Source organism: Podarcis erhardii (assembly GCF_964252035.2).
Source record: "Podarcis erhardii genome assembly, chromosome: Z".
Taxonomy (NCBI): Eukaryota; Metazoa; Chordata; class Lepidosauria; order Squamata; family Lacertidae; genus Podarcis; species Podarcis erhardii.
In genome coordinates this window covers 33,277,498-33,302,960 of record NC_138504.1, presented here as the reverse complement: position 1 = coordinate 33,302,960, position 25,463 = coordinate 33,277,498, and the positions used below count along the sequence as shown (strand labels likewise).

At 44.1% G+C, this 25,463-nt stretch overlaps 1 protein-coding gene and 1 long non-coding RNA gene across 3 annotated transcripts in view; one reads left to right on the top strand and one right to left on the bottom strand.

The window, feature by feature from the left end:
- LOC309333646 overlaps positions 1-25,463 on the bottom strand; it is a 222,008-nt gene that overhangs the window by 61,303 nt on the left and 135,242 nt on the right. The window lies entirely within an intron of this gene.
- Positions 13,495-25,463, top strand: part of OLFM1 (olfactomedin 1) — a 48,876-nt gene continuing 36,907 nt past the window's right edge. Inside the window, exon 1 of the mRNA XM_081847151.1 lies at positions 13,495-14,133. Coding sequence (XP_081703277.1) covers positions 14,068-14,133 — 66 coding nt within the window. The 5' untranslated portion in view covers positions 13,495-14,067. The remainder of the gene's footprint in view (positions 14,134-25,463) is intronic.

Below are 25,463 nucleotides of genomic sequence, written 5' to 3'. Positions count from 1 at the left end.
GCTGGGAAAGTAATGGCATCCTAAAGCCAAATTTAATTTAAGACTTTCCCTCGCTTTTCAGAGTTGGATTTTTTGCAGAGACAGCGATAAGTCTTGCTCACTGTCTGTATTTAAAATATCAATCATGTTTTGAAAGCGAGGGATCTTTGCGCGCCCATACGCGCACACACACAGCAGTCTGGGCTAAAGAGACAGCTGTATGGGTATGTGTTGTATTGAGATGTGATAAAAAGCAGGAAATTGCTCATATATAGAATCGTAGAATCGTAAAGGGACCCAAAGGGTCATCTAGCCCAACCCCTTGCAATGCATGATACTCAACTAAAACACCCTTGAAAGATGACCATCCAGTCTCCAAAAGCATATGACAGCCCTTTACATATTTCAAGATGGCTATCCTGTCTCCTCTCAGTCTCCTCTTTTCCAGGCTAAACATACCCAACTCCTTCAACCATTCCTCATCAGGCTCAGTGGGAGAGCATCTGCTTTGCCTGCAGAAGGACCCAGACCCAATCCCCAGGTAAATCTTGGGAAAGACTCATCTCTGGAGAGCTGCTGCTGGTCAATGAACATAAGAACTCAAGAAGAGGCTGCTGCATCAGGCTAAAGGGAGTCCCATCTAGTCCAGCATCCTGTTCTCACAGTGGCCAACCAGATGCCCTGATGAGAAACCCACAAGCAGGACCTGAACCCAAAAGTCCTCTCCCCTCCAGCAGTTTCTAGCAACTGGCAGTCAGATGCATAACTGGTTTTGATGATGGAGCCCAGTTGCATATGCTTCAGGTTAAAGACACTTCAGGTTACAGACTCCGCTAACCTAATAGTAGTACCTCGGGTTAAAAACTTTGCTTCAGGATGAGAACAGAAATCGTGCTCTGGCGGTGCAGCAGCAGTGGGAGGCCCCATTAGCTAAAGTGGTGCTTCAGGTTAGGAACAGTTTCAGGTTAAGAATGGACCTCCGGAACAAATTAACTACTTAACCCGAGGTACCACTGTATAGCCATTGTGGCTAGTAGCCATTGACAACCTTGTCCTCAATGTATTTGTCCAATCCTCTTTTAAAGGCATCCAAGTTGGTGGTCTTCTATAGTCTAACTGTGAAGAATGGTTTTCTTTCTTCTGCAGCATTTCTTCCTTGGGGAGTTGCTCCACCACCATTTTTGTCAGTTTGGTTGCCCTTTCCTGGGCCTTTCCCATCCCTGCTTAATCTTCTCTAAGTGTCTGAATAATGAGCAAGATGGGCCTAAGGCAGCTTCTTATAATATGAATGACCAAAAATTGTTGGAAGGTTGGAAGGCATCCTGAAAAATCAAACACACATGAGGTTTTAATTTTAATTTTTTTTCAACCATTCTGCCAAGAAACATTCATGAAAAACTGTGAGCAGTTTTTGGCTCAGCCAGGACTGCATCAAATCTAAAAATATAATGCTATGTGTGAGATAATTACAGGCTATTGGACTTAGATCAATGTTAGCTTTTCAATGCAAAAACAGAGAGGCATTATGGGGGGAGTAGAAGTGGGCAAGTTTGTTTAAGAACAGTTGCTCTGGCAGAGGCCCTTGTTCATAGAATTGAAAGAGAACCCTAAGGTTGTCTAGTCCAACCCCTGCAATGCAGGATTAACATTTAAATAATCCCTGATAGACAGCCACCCAACCTCTATTCAACTAAAGCATCCTTGACAGGTGACCATCTAGACTCTGCTCAAAAACTTCCAATGAGGCACACCTTTCCGTAATAGGTGGGATATAAATATTTTAATAAAATATATGTTATTCAGACTGTAATTTTTTTAAACCAACTGTTATCAACTGATGGCTTTTTAATTGATGTTTTTATTCTCCTCGTTGATATTTTACCTGGCGTGTGTTGCCTTGCTGTAACTTTATGAAAGTGTAGATTACCAAATACCTGCATTGCATGGGGTTGAACTAGATGACTCTGTGGGTACCTCCCAACTATAAAATTCTATGATTCTATGAAATAAAATAAATAAAGGAATTACCTCCCCCACCCCCAACTACAATTAAACCTGACCTTCATAAACCTTCTATCTGAGTGTGGGAGGTGAGAGGTGCTCTTTCTTGCCAATATTCTTCTCCTGATTATGTCCACCACCCTGAGCAGGACTGCATGCTGAGCCTTGCCCTGGAAGAGATGAGATTCTCATGCGTAACAACTCCATCTGGCTATCTTCATGAGCGCAAACCCCGAAGAAGTGTCTCAACTCCCTTTAAAACTTCAGTTGGGATATTTTGTTTTGATGCACACACATGCACACACAGAAAGTAGTGTGTGTTGTTGTTGTTGTTGTTGTTGTTGTTGTTGTTGTTGTTTTTACTGCTCAATTATAATAAACAAAGTCATCTGATTCTCAACCATTGTACCTCAGTATAAGGAAGTTGAGAACCTAAGCAAATGAAGATTTTGTATTCTGCAAAAACTCTGCAACACTTCCGATAATTTCTTATTTTAGCATGAAGCTGGTCAATTATTTCCAGGTGTTACTTGATTTGGTTAAAACATGCACAAGAACATGAGAAGAGCCTGCTGCTGGATCAGGACAAAGGGGGCTCACCCAGTCCAGCTTCTACTTTCCCCAGTTGCCAACCAGGTGCCTATTCTGGGCCTTAGCACAACAGTTCTCCTCCCCTGCAGTTTCCAGCAACTGGTGTTCACAAGCACTGCTGCCTCAAACCGTGGAGGCAAATAGCCATCGATAGCCCTCTCCTACATGAATTTGTCCAATCCTCTTTTAAAGCTGTAGAATTGTAGAGTTGGAAGAGACCACAAGGGTCATCTAGCCTAATTCCCTGCAATGCAGGAATCTTTTGCCCAGCATGAGGCTTGAACACATTATCCTCATGCTCTACCAGCTGAACCCTTTGCAGACAACCAGATTAAAAGCAGTAAGAGAACTTTCTGTGCTTTGTCTATCCAAAGAACTCAAGGTGCCGTGCATAGTTCTTCACATCACATTCATCCTCACAACAACCCTGTGAGGTAGGTTATTTATCTCTGTCTCTGTCTCTCTGTCTCTGTCTCTCTCTCTCTCTCTCTCTCTCTCTCTCTCTCTGTGTGTGTGTGTGTACACATACAGAGAGAGAGACAGACAGACAGAAACAGAGACAGAGAGAGATTCTTTTAGACCTTACTAGAAAAAAGTAAATTGCTCTTGCTGTTCTTGATATTGGTCTGTGTGGCTGTGGGGAAGATATTCTGCTTGATTTACTGGTAGGCTGGCCTTGACAGGGACCAGATCCCCAGACATATTTTCTTTTAAACCCTGGGAGGTTGTCTGCTCTGCCTCACAAATGGAATTAAATAATTATTCCCTGTTCCTTGCCTCCCTCCAGGATGAGGCTTATTAAAGGCAAGAGCCGGATTGCAGACTGTCTACTATCTCCTCACAGCCTGTCTAGATTGGATTGTGTTCTTTTATCTCCATAATCCCCCAAGCGTTTTAATGCTGGGAAAGTAATGGCATCCTAAAGCCAAATTTAATTTAAGACTTTCCCTCGCTTTTCAGAGTTGGATTTTTTGCAGAGACAGCGATAAGTCTTGCTCACTGTCTGTATTTAAAATATCAATCATGTTTTGAAAGCGAGGGATCTTTGCGCGCCCATACGCGCACACACACAGCAGTCTGGGCTAAAGAGACAGCTGTATGGGTATGTGTTGTATTGAGATGTGATAAAAAGCAGGAAATTGCTCATATATAGAATCGTAGAATCGTAAAGGGACCCAAAGGGTCATCTAGCCCAACCCCTTGCAATGCATGATACTCAACTAAAACACCCTTGAAAGATGACCATCCAGTCTCCAAAAGCATATGACAGCCCTTTACATATTTCAAGATGGCTATCCTGTCTCCTCTCAGTCTCCTCTTTTCCAGGCTAAACATACCCAACTCCTTCAACCATTCCTCATCAGGCTCAGTGGGAGAGCATCTGCTTTGCCTGCAGAAGGACCCAGACCCAATCCCCAGGTAAATCTTGGGAAAGACTCATCTCTGGAGAGCTGCTGCTGGTCAATGAACATAAGAACTCAAGAAGAGGCTGCTGCATCAGGCTAAAGGGAGTCCCATCTAGTCCAGCATCCTGTTCTCACAGTGGCCAACCAGATGCCCTGATGAGAAACCCACAAGCAGGACCTGAACCCAAAAGTCCTCTCCCCTCCAGCAGTTTCTAGCAACTGGCAGTCAGATGCATAACTGGTTTTGATGATGGAGCCCAGTTGCATATGCTTCAGGTTAAAGACACTTCAGGTTACAGACTCCGCTAACCTAATAGTAGTACCTCGGGTTAAAAACTTTGCTTCAGGATGAGAACAGAAATCGTGCTCTGGCGGTGCAGCAGCAGTGGGAGGCCCCATTAGCTAAAGTGGTGCTTCAGGTTAGGAACAGTTTCAGGTTAAGAATGGACCTCCGGAACAAATTAACTACTTAACCCGAGGTACCACTGTATAGCCATTGTGGCTAGTAGCCATTGACAACCTTGTCCTCAATGTATTTGTCCAATCCTCTTTTAAAGGCATCCAAGTTGGTGGTCTTCTATAGTCTAACTGTGAAGAATGGTTTTCTTTCTTCTGCAGCATTTCTTCCTTGGGGAGTTGCTCCACCACCATTTTTGTCAGTTTGGTTGCCCTTTCCTGGGCCTTTCCCATCCCTGCTTAATCTTCTCTAAGTGTCTGAATAATGAGCAAGATGGGCCTAAGGCAGCTTCTTATAATATGAATGACCAAAAATTGTTGGAAGGTTGGAAGGCATCCTGAAAAATCAAACACACATGAGGTTTTAATTTTAATTTTTTTTCAACCATTCTGCCAAGAAACATTCATGAAAAACTGTGAGCAGTTTTTGGCTCAGCCAGGACTGCATCAAATCTAAAAATATAATGCTATGTGTGAGATAATTACAGGCTATTGGACTTAGATCAATGTTAGCTTTTCAATGCAAAAACAGAGAGGCATTATGGGGGGAGTAGAAGTGGGCAAGTTTGTTTAAGAACAGTTGCTCTGGCAGAGGCCCTTGTTCATAGAATTGAAAGAGAACCCTAAGGTTGTCTAGTCCAACCCCTGCAATGCAGGATTAACATTTAAATAATCCCTGATAGACAGCCACCCAACCTCTATTCAACTAAAGCATCCTTGACAGGTGACCATCTAGACTCTGCTCAAAAACTTCCAATGAGGCACACCTTTCCGTAATAGGTGGGATATAAATATTTTAATAAAATATATGTTATTCAGACTGTAATTTTTTTAAACCAACTGTTATCAACTGATGGCTTTTTAATTGATGTTTTTATTCTCCTCGTTGATATTTTACCTGGCGTGTGTTGCCTTGCTGTAACTTTATGAAAGTGTAGATTACCAAATACCTGCATTGCATGGGGTTGAACTAGATGACTCTGTGGGTACCTCCCAACTATAAAATTCTATGATTCTATGAAATAAAATAAATAAAGGAATTACCTCCCCCACCCCCAACTACAATTAAACCTGACCTTCATAAACCTTCTATCTGAGTGTGGGAGGTGAGAGGTGCTCTTTCTTGCCAATATTCTTCTCCTGATTATGTCCACCACCCTGAGCAGGACTGCATGCTGAGCCTTGCCCTGGAAGAGATGAGATTCTCATGCGTAACAACTCCATCTGGCTATCTTCATGAGCGCAAACCCCGAAGAAGTGTCTCAACTCCCTTTAAAACTTCAGTTGGGATATTTTGTTTTGATGCACACACATGCACACACAGAAAGTAGTGTGTGTTGTTGTTGTTGTTGTTGTTGTTGTTGTTGTTGTTGTTGTTTTTACTGCTCAATTATAATAAACAAAGTCATCTGATTCTCAACCATTGTACCTCAGTATAAGGAAGTTGAGAACCTAAGCAAATGAAGATTTTGTATTCTGCAAAAACTCTGCAACACTTCCGATAATTTCTTATTTTAGCATGAAGCTGGTCAATTATTTCCAGGTGTTACTTGATTTGGTTAAAACATGCACAAGAACATGAGAAGAGCCTGCTGCTGGATCAGGACAAAGGGGGCTCACCCAGTCCAGCTTCTACTTTCCCCAGTTGCCAACCAGGTGCCTATTCTGGGCCTTAGCACAACAGTTCTCCTCCCCTGCAGTTTCCAGCAACTGGTGTTCACAAGCACTGCTGCCTCAAACCGTGGAGGCAAATAGCCATCGATAGCCCTCTCCTACATGAATTTGTCCAATACTATTTCAAAGCCACTTAGATTGGTGGCCATCACTGCTTCCTGTGGCAATGAGTTCCATAGTTTACCTGATAGGTCAAAAACTCGATGGACATCCAAATCATTGTTGCATCTCATTATATACAACACATTTCATTTTGCAATGTCTTGCAAACCCATTTTCCACCCCTGCTGCCTCAATAAATTCAATGGTGGTGATGATAGTACTAATTTTGGATATTTATCCCTGCTTAACGTTAATATCTCATAAACTATGGAACTTACTCCCACAAGTGGCAGTAATGCTCACCAGCTTGAACAGCTTTAAAAGAGGATTGGACAAATGAAGCTTTTGATGGCTACAAGCAATGGTGGCTTGGCTTTGCCTCCCCAGTCTAGAGGCAGCAATGCTTCTGAACACCAGTTGCTGAAATCGTAGGAGAGGAGGGGGCTCATGGGTTCAGGTCCTGCTTGGAGACTTTCCATTGGAGCATCTGGTTGGCCAGTGTGAGAGCAGGATGGTTGGCTAGATGGGCTGCATTCGGCCTGATCCGGTGGGCCAAATGGACTTCCTATTGGGGCATCTGCTTGGCCACTGTGAGAAAAGGTTGCTGGACTAGATGAGCCATGGGTCTGATCCAAGAGGGCTTTTCTTATGCTTTTGCATTACAAATTGGCTAAAATATACAAAACTCTTGTCAGCGCATTGCTGAACAGAAACACACATCCACCAGAATTTGCCTCCTCCCTTGCAACCTGCTCTGTTTCAATCCACTGCGTAGCACAAAAGCCCAGTGGAAGTATTTATTTCCAGACGGTCTCTCTTCCTACACTAACGGAAGTAAAATTAGACTTCGGGGAACAGATTGCTGGAGGGGCGGCAGACTGAGGCTGCCAAATCACTCTCCAAGCGCGCCATCTCAGGCTTTGTAGCAAAATGACTATCATTGTCACCATGAATTAAAACAAACTCAACTGTTGATGGATGGTTTCTTGAGAATGGCTGAGGGAGAGAGGGCGGGTCTGATGGATGGATGAACAGTGCCGTTCTAATTCATGCACTCCAAGGAAATTTTAATTAACGCAAACAGGAACCATTTTGTATTGATACAGCAAGCAGCAGTGGTTAAGAACATATGAATGCAAGTGCCTTCTGGGTCATCCCAAAAGGAGCCCATCTAGTCCAGAATCCTGTTCTCACAGTGGACCACCAGCTGCCCTAATGGGAAGCCAGCAAACAGGACATGAGCACAAGAGCAGCACCTTCTCTTCCTGCAGTTTCCATCGTTATTCAGAATCATGACTGCCTCTCCAACTTAAAACAAAGCAAGATGCTAGTCCTCATAGTTCCAAACAAATGGACTGGATTACATAGGCACATAAGAAGCTGCCTTAGAATGACTGAGAGAATTGGGCCCATCTAGTTCAGCGATGCCTACACTGACTGGCAGAGGTTCTCTGGGGTTTCAGGCAGAGAGTCTTTTCACAGCCATGTCTGAGACGCCATTGGGGATTGGACCTGCGGCATTCTGCATGCAAAGCGGATGCTCCACCTCTGAGCTACAGCCCCCTCCATGTTGTTATTATAGAAGCACTTCTTCTAAACTGAACAGCGCTTGGATTGACTTGTTTATTACATTTCTCTGTTACAAGGCAGCAGATGCTACATAAAAGAAAATTAAAAATCCTGCCATGTTAACATATAGTGGGAGTGGAATTGTAGGTGCAGATTAAATACAACAAACCTCCCTAGCCTCCTCTTCTCACAGTGGCCAGCCTGATGCCCAATGGCAGAACCTGAGGACAAGAACACTCTCCTCTCCTGCAGTTTCCACCAGTTGATATCTAATTGTAGAGGCAGAAAACAGCCATTGTGGCTAGTAGTCATAGAAAACCTTCCCCCCCTCCTCCTCCTCTTCCTCCATGAATTTGTCCAATTCTCTTTTAAAGCCTCCAAGTTGGTGGCCCTCACTGCCCCCTGAGGGAGTGAGTTCCATAGTTTAACTACATGCTGTGCAAAGGACTTTCTTTTATCCATCCTGAATCTTCCTACACCCAGCTTCATTGCATGTCCCCAAGTTGGGGGGGGGGCGGGGACTTTTCTGTATTGACTTTCTCTGTGCCATGCATAATTTTATAAACTTCCATCATGTTGCCTCTTACTCACTTTTTCTCTAAACTAAGAAATCCCAAATGCTGCAACCTTTTGTCATAGGGCTGTCACTTGTTTGATCTTTTGGGTTGCCCTTTTTCTCAACCTTTTCCAACTCTACAGGGACCCCTGACTGTTAGGTCCAGTCGCAGACGACTCTGGGGTTGCAGCGCTCATCTTGCTTTACTGGCCAAGGGAGCCGGCATTTGTCTGCAGAGAGCTTCCAGGTCATGTGGCCAACATGACTAACCCGCATCTGGCGAACCAGAGCAGTGCACGCCATTTCCTTTCCCGCTGGAGCAGTACCTATTTATCTACCGGTACTTGCACTTTAACATGCTTTCAAACTGCTAGGTTGGCAGGAGCAGGGACCAAGAAATGGGAGCTCACGCCATCACGGGAATTTGAACCTTCTGATTGGTAAGCCCTGGGCTCTGTGGTTTAGACCACAGTGCCACCCGCGTCTACAATATCCTTTCTCAGGCAGGTGAGTGACCTTCACAGGCCAGCCTGTAGACAGATAGATAATTAGATTTACTTACTTACTTATTTACTTACTTATTTCAACAGATTTATACACCACTTGATTGCCAACCCCCCCCCCCCAAACCACAAAGCAGTTTACAAAGAGAATGAAGCAATTTGTAACTCATGTAAAATATTTGCCCATAACAAGATACATTACCCAATAAGCCATCAATTGCCTTTAGGAAGAGACTCTAGGAAGAGACTGATTGTAGCGTTAGCTGGTAGAGAAGGTGTCCAAGTTGACACTTACCTTTCAGAGCCAGAGGTTGGAAAATAAACAACAGAATGGGAAATTCACTTTCATGCCTAGCTTTGAAATTCCCACTATTATTATTATTATTATTGTGGTGTTGTTCCTGGAAATAGTAAATGGTACCAAATTTTTGCTGTGATCTAGCAAAGTCAGTCTTGCTGCTAGGCCCAAGGACTGAGGAAGTTATAACTATCAATTATTTTATTTTATCATAAAATTTATACACTGTTTGATTGTGTTTTTTGGAGGGGGACACAACCTCAAAGGGGTTTACGAAAAGAATAAAACAATAACGTTATCAGTAGATTTTAAAAATCAGCAATACACTAAAAACAGATTAAAATGCACATCAACATTCTACATGGGATAAAAAGGTAAAGGTACCCCTGACTGTTAGGTCCAGTCACGGACAAATCTGGGGTTGTGGCGCTCTTCTTGCTCTATAGGCCAGGGGAGCCGGCGTTTGTCCGCAGACAGCTTCCGGGTAATGTGGCCAGCATAACTAAGCCGCTTCTGGCGAACCAGAGCAGCGCACGGAAACACTGTTTACCTTCCCACCTGAACAGTACCTATTTATCTACTTGCACTTTGACGTGCTTTCAAACTGCTAGGTTAGCAGGAGCAGGGACCAAGCGATGGGAGCTCACCCTGTCCCAGGGATTCGAACCGGCAACCTTCCAATCGGCAAGCCCTAGGCTCAGTGGTTTACACCACAGTGCCACCCACGTCCCTTCTACATGGGGTAAGGTAAAGGTAAAGGGACCCCTGACCATTAGGTCCAGTCATCACCGACTCTGGGGTTGTGGCGCTCATCTTGCTCTATAGGCCGAGGGAGCTGGCGCACAGCTTCCGGGTCATGTGGCCAGCATGACTAAGCCACTTCTGGTGATCCAGAGCAGCGCACAGAAACACTGTTTACCTTCCCGCCAGAGCGGTACCTATTTATCTACTTGCACTTTGACGTGCTTTCGAACTGCTAGGTTGGCAGGAGCTGGGACCGAGCAACGGGAGCTCACCCTGTCGCGGGGATTCAAACTGCCGACCTTTCGATCAGCAAGCCCTAGGCTCTGTGGTTTATACCACAGTGCCACCCGCGTCCCTTCTACATGGGGTAGGCTTGCCTAAATGAAAATGTTTATAGTGGACTCTGAAAAGAGAACAATGAAGGGACCTGCCTGGTTTCAAGAGATAGAGTTCCAAAGTCCACAGGTGCTGCCACACTTAAAAAAACAACAACAGAGTTCTTGGAAATGTGGAATGGTTATTCTGTGCCAGTGGTTGAGTGAGTGCAGGTGGGGCAAGGCAACATTGCGAGTAAACTGGTCCCTGTATCTTGCAAGATTTGGCCCTTTTCCCCTACTGCAAAGCTCACCTATTTCAAGCACTATGTGCCATCAAACTTCTTCCTGGAAGATGCAAGTGGTGAGGAACAGGGCCCAGCTTCTCCAGACAATTAAAATCAGTGTGTGTCCCTTTAAGAGGGGGCTCCCCATCCCTCAGGCAGAGCATAAAGCTAATGCAATGAGGCAGTTGCCACGGTAACAGCACCAACATCATTTTTTGAAAGGGGTGGGGAGAAAAGAAAGCAAAAGGGAGTCTTCTAGAGCAAATTGGCATCCAGCAGTAAAACCCACATCTGATGCCAGCGCATATGTTAATCTGGCCGATGGGTAACATCTATTTAAGAGATGGCTCTTCCTTTCAAAAAAAAAAAAAGTGTATTTGTGTTTCATGAGTGTGTCTGTGTGTGCCAGAATTATGCGTGTTTTAAACTGCTGCTCACACCAGGAGATTCTTCCCTCAATCCCCAGAGCCTGACTGCTTGCTAAATATTATTTTTTTCCTATCCTCCTCCTCTTTCTCCATTGCTCTATGAAGCGCGTTAAAAGTACTGCCATTATTGATTGATTGATTTAAATTTATTATTATTATAATACTGCTCACTATAGAATATTAAATTATTTGATGTTGTTATTTATTTATCTGTTTTTTTTAAAAAAATATTTGTACACTGCTGTGTCATAATAAAAGCATCAGAGTGGTTTACAGCAACGAAAACATAAAAACATACACTAAAAGCATTAAACAGTTTAAAACAGACATCAATTAACCACTGTGGAAGGATGCACTCTTGTTTTGTTGGAAATAAATGTCATTCATAAAAAGAAAAGATCACTTGTATCCATTTTATGTTTGCATCCATGGTCAACACTGTTTCTCTTCTAGAAGAGTCAAAGATGAGGATGTCAAAGAATCATAGAATTGTATAACTGGAAAGGCACCCAAAGGTCACCTAGCTAAATAATCCCTGGCAGATGGCCACCCAACTTCTAAAAAGTCTCCAGTGAAGGAGAGTCCACCACCTTCTGAGGGAGTCCTTTCCACTGCCAAACAACCCTTGCCACCAGAAAGTTCTTCCAAATTACTCAGATTCTCCTCTCCTGTCATTTGAATTTCCTTTGCTGGTGGCTTTTAAAGAGAGGTTAGAATCTCACAGGGATTCCTTAGCTGTGCTTCCTGCATTGCAGGGGGCTGGGCCCTTCTATGATTCCATGAGTCTGACATGGGGAAGGTGTGTTGTGGTTTGGGATAAATGTCCTCCTTGGCCAAATTGGGAGCCAGTGCCTAGAGGAAGCAGTGGTGCAGCTGCTCACCCTTCTATAGATACCTACTCTAGATTTCCAGAGATTATTCTTGGCAAGCTGTTAGAGCATTGCTGCCTATACATTATGCCTCTAAAGCACATTCTTTCCCTCAAAGAATTCTGGGTACTGTAGTTTGTGCCTCACGTAATTGTGATTTCCAGAAACCCTGAACAAACCACAGTGGTCACCATCTTGATAATTTGTGTCCTATTTTTATTCAAGAAGCATAAGACAGCATGTGATTTTCTTCTGAATTTGTAAATATTTGTTTTTTTTAAGCACTCTGCTGCTGCCACTGCAGTTAAAGTCTATCATTAGATGGTGACCTGTTCAGGATTCTTTGGCTGTGATTCCTGCATTGTGGGACAGAATGACCCTTGTGGTCACTTCCAACTCTAAATATTTGATGATCCTATTATTATTATTATTATTATTATTATTATTATTATTATTATTTCCATATTGCAGTTGGAATGAACAAGCAAAAGGGGGAAGATGCTCTGAGTCAGGATCTCATTGGAAAATCCTACCACTGTGAGTTTCGGGGTGGGAAGAGGCAGCAGTGTCAGCATTTGGGGAATCAGGGCTTTGGAATATAGGACGCAGCTCAGAGGTATATCTAGGGGTTGGTGAAACTGGTCTCCACCATGGGCACAGGCCCAGGGTGATGCAAAAACCACTCCAGAAAACCATCTCCAGTTATCTGTGTAAGGTTGTGAGTTTAGACAAGAGCTGGGAGCTGAGCCGTAAGAGAAGTGCCAAGGTGATGTGAAGGTAGACCACTGGAGACTATGGCATGTATAATGTATATTATTGTGGCAATGTGACACCTCTGTCATGGTGAGATCTTGCACCATGGCACAAAGATGCGTGAATTTTTTCGCCCTTCCTCCTTGCCACACAATTACTCCAGATGCTTCAAGAACTTGAGTCACATAAAATGTAGTCATTTCTAATGTGGGCTATTGCAGTAAAGTGTGTGGTTTTTTCCCCTGTGGGGGTTCTGATACAGCTTGCCAAAGGCAAAAGGGACCCTAGGTACACCTCTGAAACTTCCTTATACAGAGTCATGCTGGTCCAACTAGCTCAGTGGTGTAGACACTGACTGGGAGCAGCAGTAGCTATCCAGGGTTTCCCAGCCCTATGTGGAGACACCACTGGGCTTGAACCTGAGAACTTCTGCATGCAAAGCAGGTGTCCTGTACGTTGAGCTACCTCTCTTCCACAGAGGGACTGCTCCTCCTGGGAAGGCTATTACTGCCAGGGCGTGTCCACTCAGTCGCTGCCCCCACCCACCCACCCACAAAGCTCCTTCACCTTGCATATTCAAAGCAAAGCAGTTGTCATTATTGGAGGGGGGGAGCACCCAGTATTTCCCAGTTTATCTCCAGTAAAGGTTCACTGAGCACATGGATCTGCCCCTGAACTCCCCCATCCGTGGGAATTTTGGGGTGGAGAGGGCATGAAGGGTAGTTGAAACGGGAGGTTTAGAGGAGGGGCTACGTTTTCCCATATGGAGCTGGGGGTGCATCTTCAGAAGTGGAGGTTGACCATAGAGAGCTGTTCTCGATCTGGGGGGAGGGGAAGTCTTTCCAAACACCCTGGACCCCTGGTCAGCCCCCTTCCCCTCCCTCCCAATGCATCCACCCACCCGATCCAGCCTCACTTTCCCTCTGTTTAGTCAAATTCACCCCGCCTTGGCTGATGTCACATCCTGCTCCGACAGCCCCCCCCCCTTCCTAGTCAGTGCCTTGCAAAGCTTCCTCTCTTTCTCTCTTTTTCTTATTTTTAATCCTTACTTTAGCCCCCCCCCTCCTCCTTTCCTCCTTCCTCCTCAACCCCCCCGCTTTTTTTCCCAAGGCAAACTTTTGGCAGGAGAGAGAAAGGAGAAAGACACACCATCCTTTGGGGTTGGCTTGAAATCCTTCCTCTCCGATGCTTTTCCGATCAGGGGAGCCATTGAAACACCCAGTGGGGGGGAATCATATAACCAGAGACCGGGAAAGGAAAGAGCTCTGAGAGGACGAGAGATAGAGGGGAACTGGGGGGCGCATTGCCAGAAATAGAGGAAGATGCCCGGGGCCGCTGAAGCTGGTCGCTGTCCCTTCCCAGGGTGGTGCTGAACCTCCTCAAGAGAGGCAGCGAAGCATCCTTTGCAACGGGCTGCGACGGAATCCGGGAGCTGAAGAGGCGGCGGCAGCAGGAAGGAAGAGACCCCCCACCCCATCAAGCCCCGAGGACGAGGCGGCTCAGTCTATGCCCGAGCCTGGAGCCCCCCGCAAGAGCCATGCGACCCGCCAGCAAGCTCCTCAGCCTCCTCTTCCTCCTCCTGATGGGCACAGAACTCACCCAAGTAGGTGCCTTTCACCCTAACGTCACCCCATCCTTCCTTCCCCCTCCCATTAATGCCATGCACAACCAACACCACTCCACACACACACACACACACACACACAAACACACACACACCAAAGCACAGAAGCTTTTCAGCTGTCCCCTCTCCACCGTTTCCCCTCACCCCACATTTACAAACCAGCATGCCATTAAAGGTCATTATTTTCTCCTCCTTCTGTGGGGCGGGGGGGGGGCTAAAATTGGTCTGGAGAGGGTGGGGGTGTCTAAGGCTGATGTATTTCATTTGTGGAGAACCGCTGCATCTTTGGAGACCAGGTGCCTGAATGCTCCCCGGCGCGCACACACAAGCTGCAACTTCAATTAAAAGTTGAGGTCCTGCCCCAAAGGGCAGAGTCCCTTTTTCTGTTGTGCTTTCGCACTTTTCGTTTGGGGCGAAAGGGTGGGAAGGAGAAGAGACTGAGGTCAGCAGTGGCAGGAGCTATCCAATGTCCTGAAGACGGGTGCTGGGTGCTTCCCCGATCACCCACAAGCTTGGGAGTGGTGCGGAGCAGGTGGGACGCTAGGGAGGAAGGGAGGGAGGGGGGAAATGGGGGCGTTGCTTCTAGGGGAAGCCTCTAAAGGAAATCTGGCCTGGCAGATACTTCTCAAGTTACTTAGCAAGAGGATAAGCCAGGGGGAGATGGGCAACCAAGACTTGAAACTGAAAAAGAGGCTGCAGACCTCAAAATATCTATTATTTCATAGATTTCAAGAATTGCAGAGTTGGAAGGGACCCAAGGGGTTTACTACTCCAACCCCCTGCAATGCTTCTGACTATGTATGCTTCCAAGTTCAGATTCTACAACCTGTGTCTTTTCCTACCCTTTCAAGAAAAATCAAAGGAAGTGGAGGGTGTTGGGATTTGTAGAGAGTGGTATTCAAATGCCACTTGGATGTTTCTTGCTGGAAGAGTGTGGGAGCCCTTCCCCCACCTTCACTTTCCCCTCCCCCAACCAGGTAAATGAGTCTGCAACGGAGAAAAAGATGACTTTTTTCATAGGGAGTTATTTGCTTTTCTTTAGCCCGTTTTTCCATCCTGTGCTGGGGAGAGGGCATGGTGAAAAGTCCTCTGGATATGCTGTATCCAAGCTGTGTCTAAAGAGAGAAAGGAAGGGAGTAAATAGGAATAAGAAAAGGACCCTCCCTTAAAGAATCCCTGTTCTCTACTCTGTTCAGAGGGGGAAATCCTGCCATTTTCCTGCCTTTTACATCCCTTCCCTTGTTTCCCTGCCTGGTTTCCTTTGAACCTGAAATGTATTGAAGAGAGCACATCTTTAAAACTGCTTCCAACACAGGTCTGTTAATAACACAGAGGACTGGTGGCTAACTGGGAGGGTGTTAGAAGGATGTGGGTTTAAAAAAAAAATCAGGGATGGGGAGAGAGGATTTGGGAGTGGGGAGGTCTGGCTTGTGGGGGGAGGCTGAAGAAGGCTTGCACCTGGCAACCAAAATTTCGGTGTGAGTGTGTGGAGAGACAGGGGGGTGATCATGCCTATTAAGGGAAACTGCGCATGTCCCAGGGTTGGACAAAGGCAAGGGTGAAACGGGAAAGACTTGCCCTGAAATTGACAAAGAGCAGCTGGTCTGTTAATGTGCTGAGACAACACTGTGTTAAAGTATCCCTGCTGCGTGGTACAAATCTCTATCTCCCACCTACCCCCATAGATGAATAGGGGAGGCATTTCTTTCATGGGGTGTCTCAGACTGGTAGCTGGTGCCCCTTCCCTACCCACCATCCCCATCCCTCCAGTGCAGCCCATACTCCTCCAAATTGCATTTATGATCGGAGGCACCTGTTCTCCCCACACTGATTCCTCCCTCCCCATCTTTTTGGTCAAGGACAATGGAGGGATTTGTCAGGGAGAGAGGGAGGGGAACAGGTCCTTGCATTTTGCATCTGGACACAGGAATAGTGAGGGGAGAGGCAAGTAGGAAAGTAGATGAGGAGGACCAATGAGACAGGGACAGGCTTCACTCAGCATCACTCTCAGGTTTATTGCATATACCCCAGAGATGGAGGGTGGTGGGTGAACCGGGTGGCAGAAAGGGCATGGCTTGTTTCCTGTGTCCTGAGACTGGTGGTGGTGACAATAATAAGGAATCAATTATTATACACACACACACACCATGCTTAATTGGGGAAGGGCCATGGCTCAAGTGGCAGAACACCTGCTTTGCATGCAGAAGGTCCCAGCTTCAGTTCCTAATGGCATCTCCAGGTGGAGATAAGAATGTTCTCTGCCTGAAACCCTGAGGAGCAGCTGCCAGTCAGTGTCTAACTCAGTACAAGGCAGCCTTCTGTGTTCCTATTCAAATTAGCCTTTTACTCAGAACCATGAATCTTAATTTATTGGTGGGGGGGGGGGAGAGAGAGGGCCACACAGCTCAGTGGCAGAGCATCTGTGTTGTATGCAGAAGGTTCCCCCATTTCTATTTATTCAGAACAATGAGGACTAGGTTGTTACTTTTTGTTTAGGGGAAGGGCCATAGTTTAGTGGCGGAGCATCTTCTTTGCATGCAGAAGGTCCCACATTCAATCCCAAATGGCATCTCCAGGTGGGGTTGCCTGAAGTCCTGGAGAGCTTCTGCTGCCAGTCAGTGTAGACAATACTGAGCTACATGGACCAATGCTTGGACTCTGCACAAAGCAGCTTCCCATTAACTGAATTATGATTTGATAAATGCATATCCAGAGGTTAATATTAATGTTGTTGTTATTTCCAAACCAGAGCATCACTGATGATGACCACAAGTTGCACAACAGTTTACGGTACTGAAAGCATGTTACCGGGATTCAGTCATCCTTACATAACAACTCTGAGAGGCAGTTCAATATTGTTGTTACTTATCCCCTACAATGCAGGCTGAACGGGGGGTAGGGGGTGGCAGATAGGCCGAAATGAATTTATGGCTGAGGTGAGATTTGGAGGAGGGTGTCTCCTGGTCCTCTGTGCACTCTTTGCCAGAAAGGTGCTGGTGTGGTAATGGTGGCATTGGAAAGAACATCTCTGAATGTGTGGGTTTCATTCTCCTGGCTTGCACTGCTCCATTCCCATCACAGGCCCACTTCCATCATCCTGAAGACCTCCTGATAGGACACTGTCTGTGGGGTGCCTTCTCCTGCACAACACAGGGGTTGGTTGGAGATGTAGGGGATTTTTATTTCTTTATTTCATGAAATTTATGCACTGCTTAATTTAAAAACAACAACAACCTCAACGTAGTTTCCCCCCCCCAAAAAAAATATTTGGCGAATAAAATTATCAATAAGAAAAATTAAGAGTAATTTAAGACTTCCAGAAAAGTTAAAATAACAGTAGGGATAAATCAGATTAAAACTCGGAGCAACTTTCTAAACATCCAGGTAGGTTTGTCTGAACATAAATTCTTTTAGCAGGTGCCGAAAAGAGAAGGTGAAGATGCCTGCCCATTTTTAATAGGCAGGGAGTTCCAAAGTGTAGGTGCTGCGACACTAAAATATCAATTCCTTACAAATGCACAATGGTTATTATGTGGCTCTTGTCACAGTGACAGTTCTACCCATCACAGCAGTCAAGTGGGCATATATGAGGGATGATGTGATCTTTTGGGAAATCTGCATAAGGCTTTATACACCAATACCAGCACCTCGAACCTAGCCTAGATTTATTATGTGAATATTGTGTAGTAGATTGGAAGGCATGGTTGTGTGGGCTTCCAGGAGAATAGCAAAAGTTCCTGCCTGCTGTAGTTGGTTGTTGGGCATGCAAACAGACCTGAGGCGAGGGCTGTGGAAATATTTCCATTTCCACAGTTCCAAGTTAGAAGCAGCAGGGTGGTGTTGGGAGCTCACTTCTGGAGGAAATGCTTCTCTCACACACATTTCTGGCCGTACATCTGACTGGATGCTGCTAAAGCATCTCCAGGCTCCCAGTTAAATCCTGATGAATATAAGGATATAGGAAGATAGATAGATGGATGGATGGTCCATTGCTGTATATGGCAACTTTCTAAATTCTATTGTAATCTCACCCTTTGTTCAGAACAATGAGGACTGGAATCTTGCCTTATAGAGGTGAAGGGCCACCGCTTAAAGGTGGTTAACTGCTTTGTGTGAAGAAAGTCCCAGATGGCAATTGCCCCAATTGCATCTCTAGACAGTGCTGGGGAAAGGCTCCAACTTGAAAACCTGCAGAGCTTTGGCCACTCAGTGTGGACCCCACACTGAGCTAGATGGACCAATGATCTAACTCAATATAAGACAGCTTTCCTATGTCCCTGGGAAGGGCAGTAGCTCTCTGCTTTGCATGCAGAAGATTCCAGATTAAACCCCTGGCATCTCCTGGTAGGGTCAGGAATTTTCCCTGCCTGAAATCCTGCTGAGATGCTGCCAGTCAATGTTGACAGTTCTGAACTTGATGGACCAAGGGTTCTATGTCCCTGCTCCTTGCTTTGCTAACTCAATGCTATTTGATTTCTGCAAAGGAATCAAATTGAAGCTCTTGCTCTTTCACCACCTACCTAGCCCAGATTCTAATTCCTGGACTCTGCAGGGGTTTCAGGTTTCCATTAATCTTGCTCACCTGACACACACAGTCCTCACTAATGGCTTTGTTCCAGACTCCACCCAGTCCCCATAGCCTGCAGGATCTCATTTATATTTCTGTGCCAAATCTACATTTCCAATTCCTTCTCCTGGCCATTCTCTTTCTCCTCCAAGCCACTGTCTCTCCATCCCTGCTGAAAACCAGCCCAAGAAAGGCATAATTGACCTTTAAGGAGATATAATGTTTTGGTCCATGGGGAAAGGCTTGTGTTTGTTCATGATGGCTCAGAAAAACAATGTACATGGCTAAATACAACAATATGCAATCTGCTTTGGGAGCCAATGGAACAGACGTTGCAATAGCGTAGCAAAGGCACCGGGTTGACCCAAAGATTAGGGGGGCTGATGCACGTTGCACTCATGTGACATCACACATGTCTCCCAACATTATGCAGGCCAGACCAGGGCATCCTAGCAGAAAGCTGGACCAGCCTGTGTGGTGTAGGGAGACACCACACGGGCTGGTGCAGCCTTCCACTAGGCCTCACTGGTCCCCATGGCATCAGAAGATGCTGCAGGGGCTGGCACAGCCTAGCACGAGGTCGCACAAGCCTGTGCGGCATCTCCCAACACTGTACAGGCCAGTTCAGCCTTCCACTAGTGTCAGGAGATGTTGCACAAGCAGGTGCGACCTTGCATCTCCCCACAGTATCTCCTGACACTGTGCAGGCCATTGCAGCCTTCCATTGATGCTACGCTGTGCTCGGCTTGGCAATTTGGCCTTCTTCACCCTCTCAGTATTTGGGGGACTGAGGCCCCTGTTAAGGAATATTGAGGAGGCTGATGACACCTCCACCCCCTAAAGTCTGAGTAGAGTAGGAAGATTGGCTCATAAGAGCATAAGAAGAGTCTGGCTGCTTGATCAGGCCAACGGCCCATCTAGTCCAGCTTCCTGTTCCCACAATGGCCAGCCAGATGTCTCATAAAATGGTGAATGAAAGCAGACCAGAGAAGGATGAAATGGGAAGTGGAATTAAAGAGGACTCAGAAACTTTGTAGAACAGTATGAACGATTGCTAAATTAGGAGGGCGAGGTGGTAGAGCTCGAGGCAACAGATGGTAAAATGGAAAAGTCCTTCACACAGGTGTCTCGAGGAATGGAACAGCCAAATGGCGGAGTTGTGATGTTGGAGGAGTGGAATAGAGCCATGGATGGAGAGATGGAGAGACATTCTGAGCTGGCAGAGATAGAGTTGAGAGGGAAAGGACTCTGTGTACAACTTGGAGCGAATTCAGAGGAGAAAGCTATCAAACCCCTGGCACTTTTCTTGGAAAAAATAATGAAAGAAGCGTAAATGGAAGGGATAATTTTTAAAATCAAGATGTAAAACCACTGCAAATACAACAGGAAATGGGAATGGAAGATTCAGATTTGGGTGCAATCTAATTAATACATAATAAGTAAAGAACTATGGAATATAATTTAATTAATTTAATATATTATCATAGCGGAGGGACTCTTGTGTGGACAAGGCTGGAAGGATTTGATTTGATTAGAGAAAATCTATTGCTGGCATTTATTAATAATTATTATTATAAATATATTTTTGGACTTTATTATATAAAAAAGAAAATCTGTTTTGTCTGAAAGGGAATCTGTCTGGGTCTGAAGACTGGGAAAATATTGCCTAACAGAAAGTTGATTGGTTGGGTGTCATTCTAGAGTGAATATTTTGAATAATTTCCTTTATGTAACTGACAGGTAGAAAATTGGAAATCCTTTATATTTTCCTATTTTTTGAGTTTCCTTTTCTCTCCCCCCCCCCTCTGTTTTTGTTTTTATTTAGATTTGTTTCTTTTATCTTCTTGTAATCCAAAAAAACCTGAATAAAATCTTATTTAAAAAGCGACAATGATGAAAGGAACCAGGTTCAGTCCCTGATAACACACAGCTAAGGCTATGGAAATAAAACCCTGGAGAGCCACAGCCTATCAACAGTACTTAGCTAGACAAAAACAATGGTCTGACTCTGCCTAAGGCTGTTTTCAAGGTTCCTGTTTAATTCAGCAATTCATTCCAAACTAGGGGGCACAGCTCTCTCATAGAGCACCTGCTCTGCATGCAGAAGGTCTTGGATTCAATCCCTTATGGCATCTCCAAGTGAGGCTGGGAATGTCCCCTGCCTGAACCCCTGGAGAGCTGCTGCCAGTCATTGAAGGAAGAGTTGAGCTAGATGGACCTGGGGTTTGACTCGGTATCAGGCAGCTTGCTTCCTTCCTACGTAATTCATCAGAACTAGGTGGAACAGAATCTTCTTTAGTTTGGTGGTCAAGGGCCATAGCTCAGAGGCAGAGCACCTGCTTTGCATGCAGAAAGTCCCAGAATTAATCCCCAGTGGCATCTCCAGGTAGGGCTGTGAATGTCCCCTGCCTGATGCCCTGGACAGATACTGCCAGTCAGTGTAGAGAATATTGACCTGGATGAACCAGCGAGCTGACTCAGTATAAGGCAGCTTTTTACATTCTAGATTTGTCAATTCATAGCAAGTCCATGACTGAGCTGGGTCTTTTCATGCTTTTGATTGCTTTATTCTGACCTGTTCTCTTATGAGGTGTGGGAACCTATAAATTGAGATGATGCACTAGACATGTTGGTAATGAGTAGCACTTAGCAAACTGTGTGCAGATCACTTTGCATTCATTATCTTAATAATCTTTATAGTAATCAATTATGGTAGGATGTGTTTGGGGGTCTTTGCTTTATTTTGCCACCCCTTCCCCTGAATCAAACTATTTCATTCCATTTCTCATTTCTCCCGTCATAACTTTATTTCCAACCCCTGCCATTTCTGCATCAATATGCAAAAAAGAAATATCCCTTGTAAAGATTTGCTTGTGTTTTCATATACTTCTCTCCTAATATGCCCCAAAACATGTAGATTTTTGCAAGAAATTTTCCTTTTTTAAAAAAATAAATATTTATTGAAATTTTAACAAAATACAACGGAGGAAAAAAAGAAAACACAAAACAGAAAAGTACACAGAACACAAAAAATAGGTAAAAATAGAAAAAAGAAAGAAAAAAAACCATTATTCTTTTTCTAACTTTAAAGCTCATATCCTTATTTTCTTGACCTCCTCACACCTTCCCTTTTTGTATTCCCATTTACATAATCAAGTCAGCAAATCCTTACCCTCTTTCCAATTATCATCTTTAAATTTGTATCTTAACATAACTCAACTCCAAAATTTTCATCCATAAGTTCATTTTCGCATACTCTTTCTAACTTTGTCACTAATACCACTTATTTTTAATCCAACATCATTTTAACATTCATAAATTTTACACTTTTTCTGTAGATAGTCTTTAAATTTCTTCCAGTCCTCTTCCACTAGCTCTTCTCCCAGGTCTCGGATTCTGCCAGTCATTTCCGCCAATTCCATATAGTCCATTACTTTCATCTGCCATTCTTCCAGGGTGGGTAGATCTTGTGTTGCAAGAAATTTTCCTTAATCAACGTAATGTTATATGCCACCCCAATCTCCATGAGTGGTGCGAGATTCCAGGGGTTGCAAGCAGTGCCAGATTTAGGTTTGATGAGGCCCTAAGCTACTGAAGGTAATGGGGCCCTTTATATGTCCAGCTGTCCTTTATCAACAACAAATTGTCGGTGTTTTGCGCTGAATATATGCTATATGGTAATTTATTAAACTAATAATTTATGAAATCCCCATGACGGGGTGAGCTCCCGTCGCTTGGTCCCTGCTCCTGCCAACCTAGCAGTTCAAAAGCACATCAAGTGCAAGTAGATAAATAGTAGGTACTGCTCTGGTGGGAAGGTAAACGGCATTTCTGTGTGCTGCTCTGGTTTCGCCAGAAGTGGCTTAGTCATGCTGACCACATGACCTGGAAGCTGTCTGCGGACAAACGCCAGCTCCCTCGGCCAGTAGAGCGAGATGAGCGCTGCAACCCCAGAGTCGTCCGCGAAAGGACTTAACGGTCAGGGGTCCCTTCACCTTTACCTTTTAATAGGTATCTAAAGCCATTTGCACACCACAAATAGGAGCCTACACAACACAAGATACTGTTGCTGTGTGTAGGTTTTATTTTATTTGTTTTATATTTTGGAAATGTACATCCAGGGTTTTTTTTCCTTAACATTTTTTGGGGACCTCCAAGAGAGAGGGGCCCTAAGCTATAGCCTGTTTAGCTTATACGTAAATCCGGCACTGGTTGCAAGTGGTTTACTTACGTATACATACAACCTGCACCTAGGTGGAGAGAGTGCAGGTCATTTACATCCCAAGAGGGTCCTGTTTCTCCCATTGCTGTAGCCTCAGATTCCAAGAGACCCCAAATATCATGTCTGACCCTCTCTGCAGCATAAAACAGACTGCCTGACTTCATTCTCTGTGGCTCCCCCCGTTTGCAAAAGGAACACTTCTTCTCCTATATTGCTTACCACATTGCCCACTGTAACCCAGGAAACTTTCCCCACCCATCTCTGGCATTGTCTTTTGCTAATTACCCAGAGCTCAGGGCAGGGTGTCCTTACTCATCGAGCTCCTGCTAGGCTGGCCTGGGTCATTAGCACTAGCAGGGTCTAGGGATTTCCAAGTTCGGTACAGTTTAATCAAACCTTGATTAATTCTAACTTTTACTAAATCCAAGAATTATTGGGGAGGATCTGGCACCCAGGAGTTTAGGGGATCCTAACAATAACATAAGCATTTTGGGTGCACACTCTCCTCTAGTGTTGGAGTCAAACTGTGTTACCAGCTATACTCAGAGTAGACTCATGAAAAGAAATGAGCTTAAATTAAGTATGTCCACTGCTTCTCTCTCTCTCTCTCTCTCTCTCTCTCTCTCTCGTCTTGATTTCTTAACTTATATCCAGTGTTAGAAACTGAGATATGAAACCTAGGAGCTAAATGGCACCTTAATTATGGGCACAACAGTTATGGGCACAACAACGGAATGTCTAGACACACTTTTTTATAACAAGAATACAAAGCTGAAAATGAATGAACTGCAGCTAAAATATTATGTTCATTTTTCTAATGGTCTAGTCCTTCCCCTGCCTACCCCCTTAATATTCTTAAGAGGGTCTCTTCTCCAGTCTTCAGGGAGTAGCTGGAAGAGGGAAGGCAGAAAAAAGGTCCTCCTTTCCTTCCACTCTGCTTATATCCCTGCCTTTCCACTCGAAAGAGCCTGGAGTGGCAAAGAACAGGCAATAAAATCATAATAAACATCTTTAAAACAATTATAGTGCAGATGCAGGACTGGGAAAGATCTCCATTTCAAAGGCTTGTTGGAAGAGGAAAGTATTCAGTGGATGCCAGAAACAGTGCTTGTCTAATACCAAAGGGAAGTGAGTTCCAAAGGGAAGGTGCAGCAATGCCAAGGAACTGATTCCTTTCACTGTGCAGAACAGACCTTCTGATAAGATGGCATTTGCAGGAGGCCCTCTCCCACACAACACAGTAATTGACTGGGTGTGTAAGGGGTGAGACAATCATTCTGGCATCCTAGTCCCAAACTCCATGGGGCATTATGCACCCAAACCAGCACCTTGAAATTAGCCCATGGTCAGGTGTTGTGTCTACCTAGAGAGCCAGCCAAAGAGCCTCCTCCCTTCATCACCAACAGTCCAAGAGAGGGAAGGACAGAATGGATACAGGATTCAGCCATGGACTAGAAAGAAGTGTGTGTGTTTTATAAGCAAAGTTCTGTTTATCTTGAGTGTAGGTAAGTAGATGATAAATAGATGATAGATAGATGATAGATAGATAGATAGATAGATAGATAGATAGATAGATAGATAGAGATAGATAGATAGATAGATAGATAGATAGATAGATAGATAGAGATAGATAGATAGATAGATAGATAGATAGATAGATAGATAGATAGATAGATAGATAGAGATAGATAGATGATAGATAGATAGATAGATAGATAGATAGATAGATAGATAGATAGATGATAGATAGATAGATAGATGATAGATAGATAGATGATAGATAGATAGATAGATAGATAGATGATAGATAGATAGATAGATAGATAGATAGATAGATAGATAGATGATAGATAGATAGATAGATAGATGATAGATAGATAGATGATAGATAGATGATAGATAGATAGATGATAGATAGATATAGATAGATAGATAGATAGATAGATAGATAGATAGATAGATAGATATAGATAGATAGATAGATAGATAGATAGATGATAGATAGATATAGATAGATGATAGATAGATAGATAGATAGATAGATAGATAGATAGATAGATAGATATAGGTAGGTAGGTAGGTAGGTAGGTAGATAGATAGATAGATAGATAGATAGATAGATAGATAGATAGATGATAGATAGATAGATAGATGATAGATAGATAGATAGATAGATAGATAGATAGATAGATAGATGATAGATAGATAGATAGATGATAGATGATAGATGATAGATGATAGATAGATAGATGATAGATAGATAGATGATAGATAGATAGATAGATAGATAGATAGATAGATAGATGATAGATAGATAGATAGATAGATAGATGATAGATAGATAGATAGATAGATAGATGATAGATAGATAGATAGATAGATAGATAGATAGATAGATAGATAGATAGATGATAGATGATAGATAGATAGATAGATGATAGATAGACAGACAGTTGATTGATTGATTGATTGATTGATTGACTGATAGATAGATAGATATAATTTCATTTGTGATTCCAC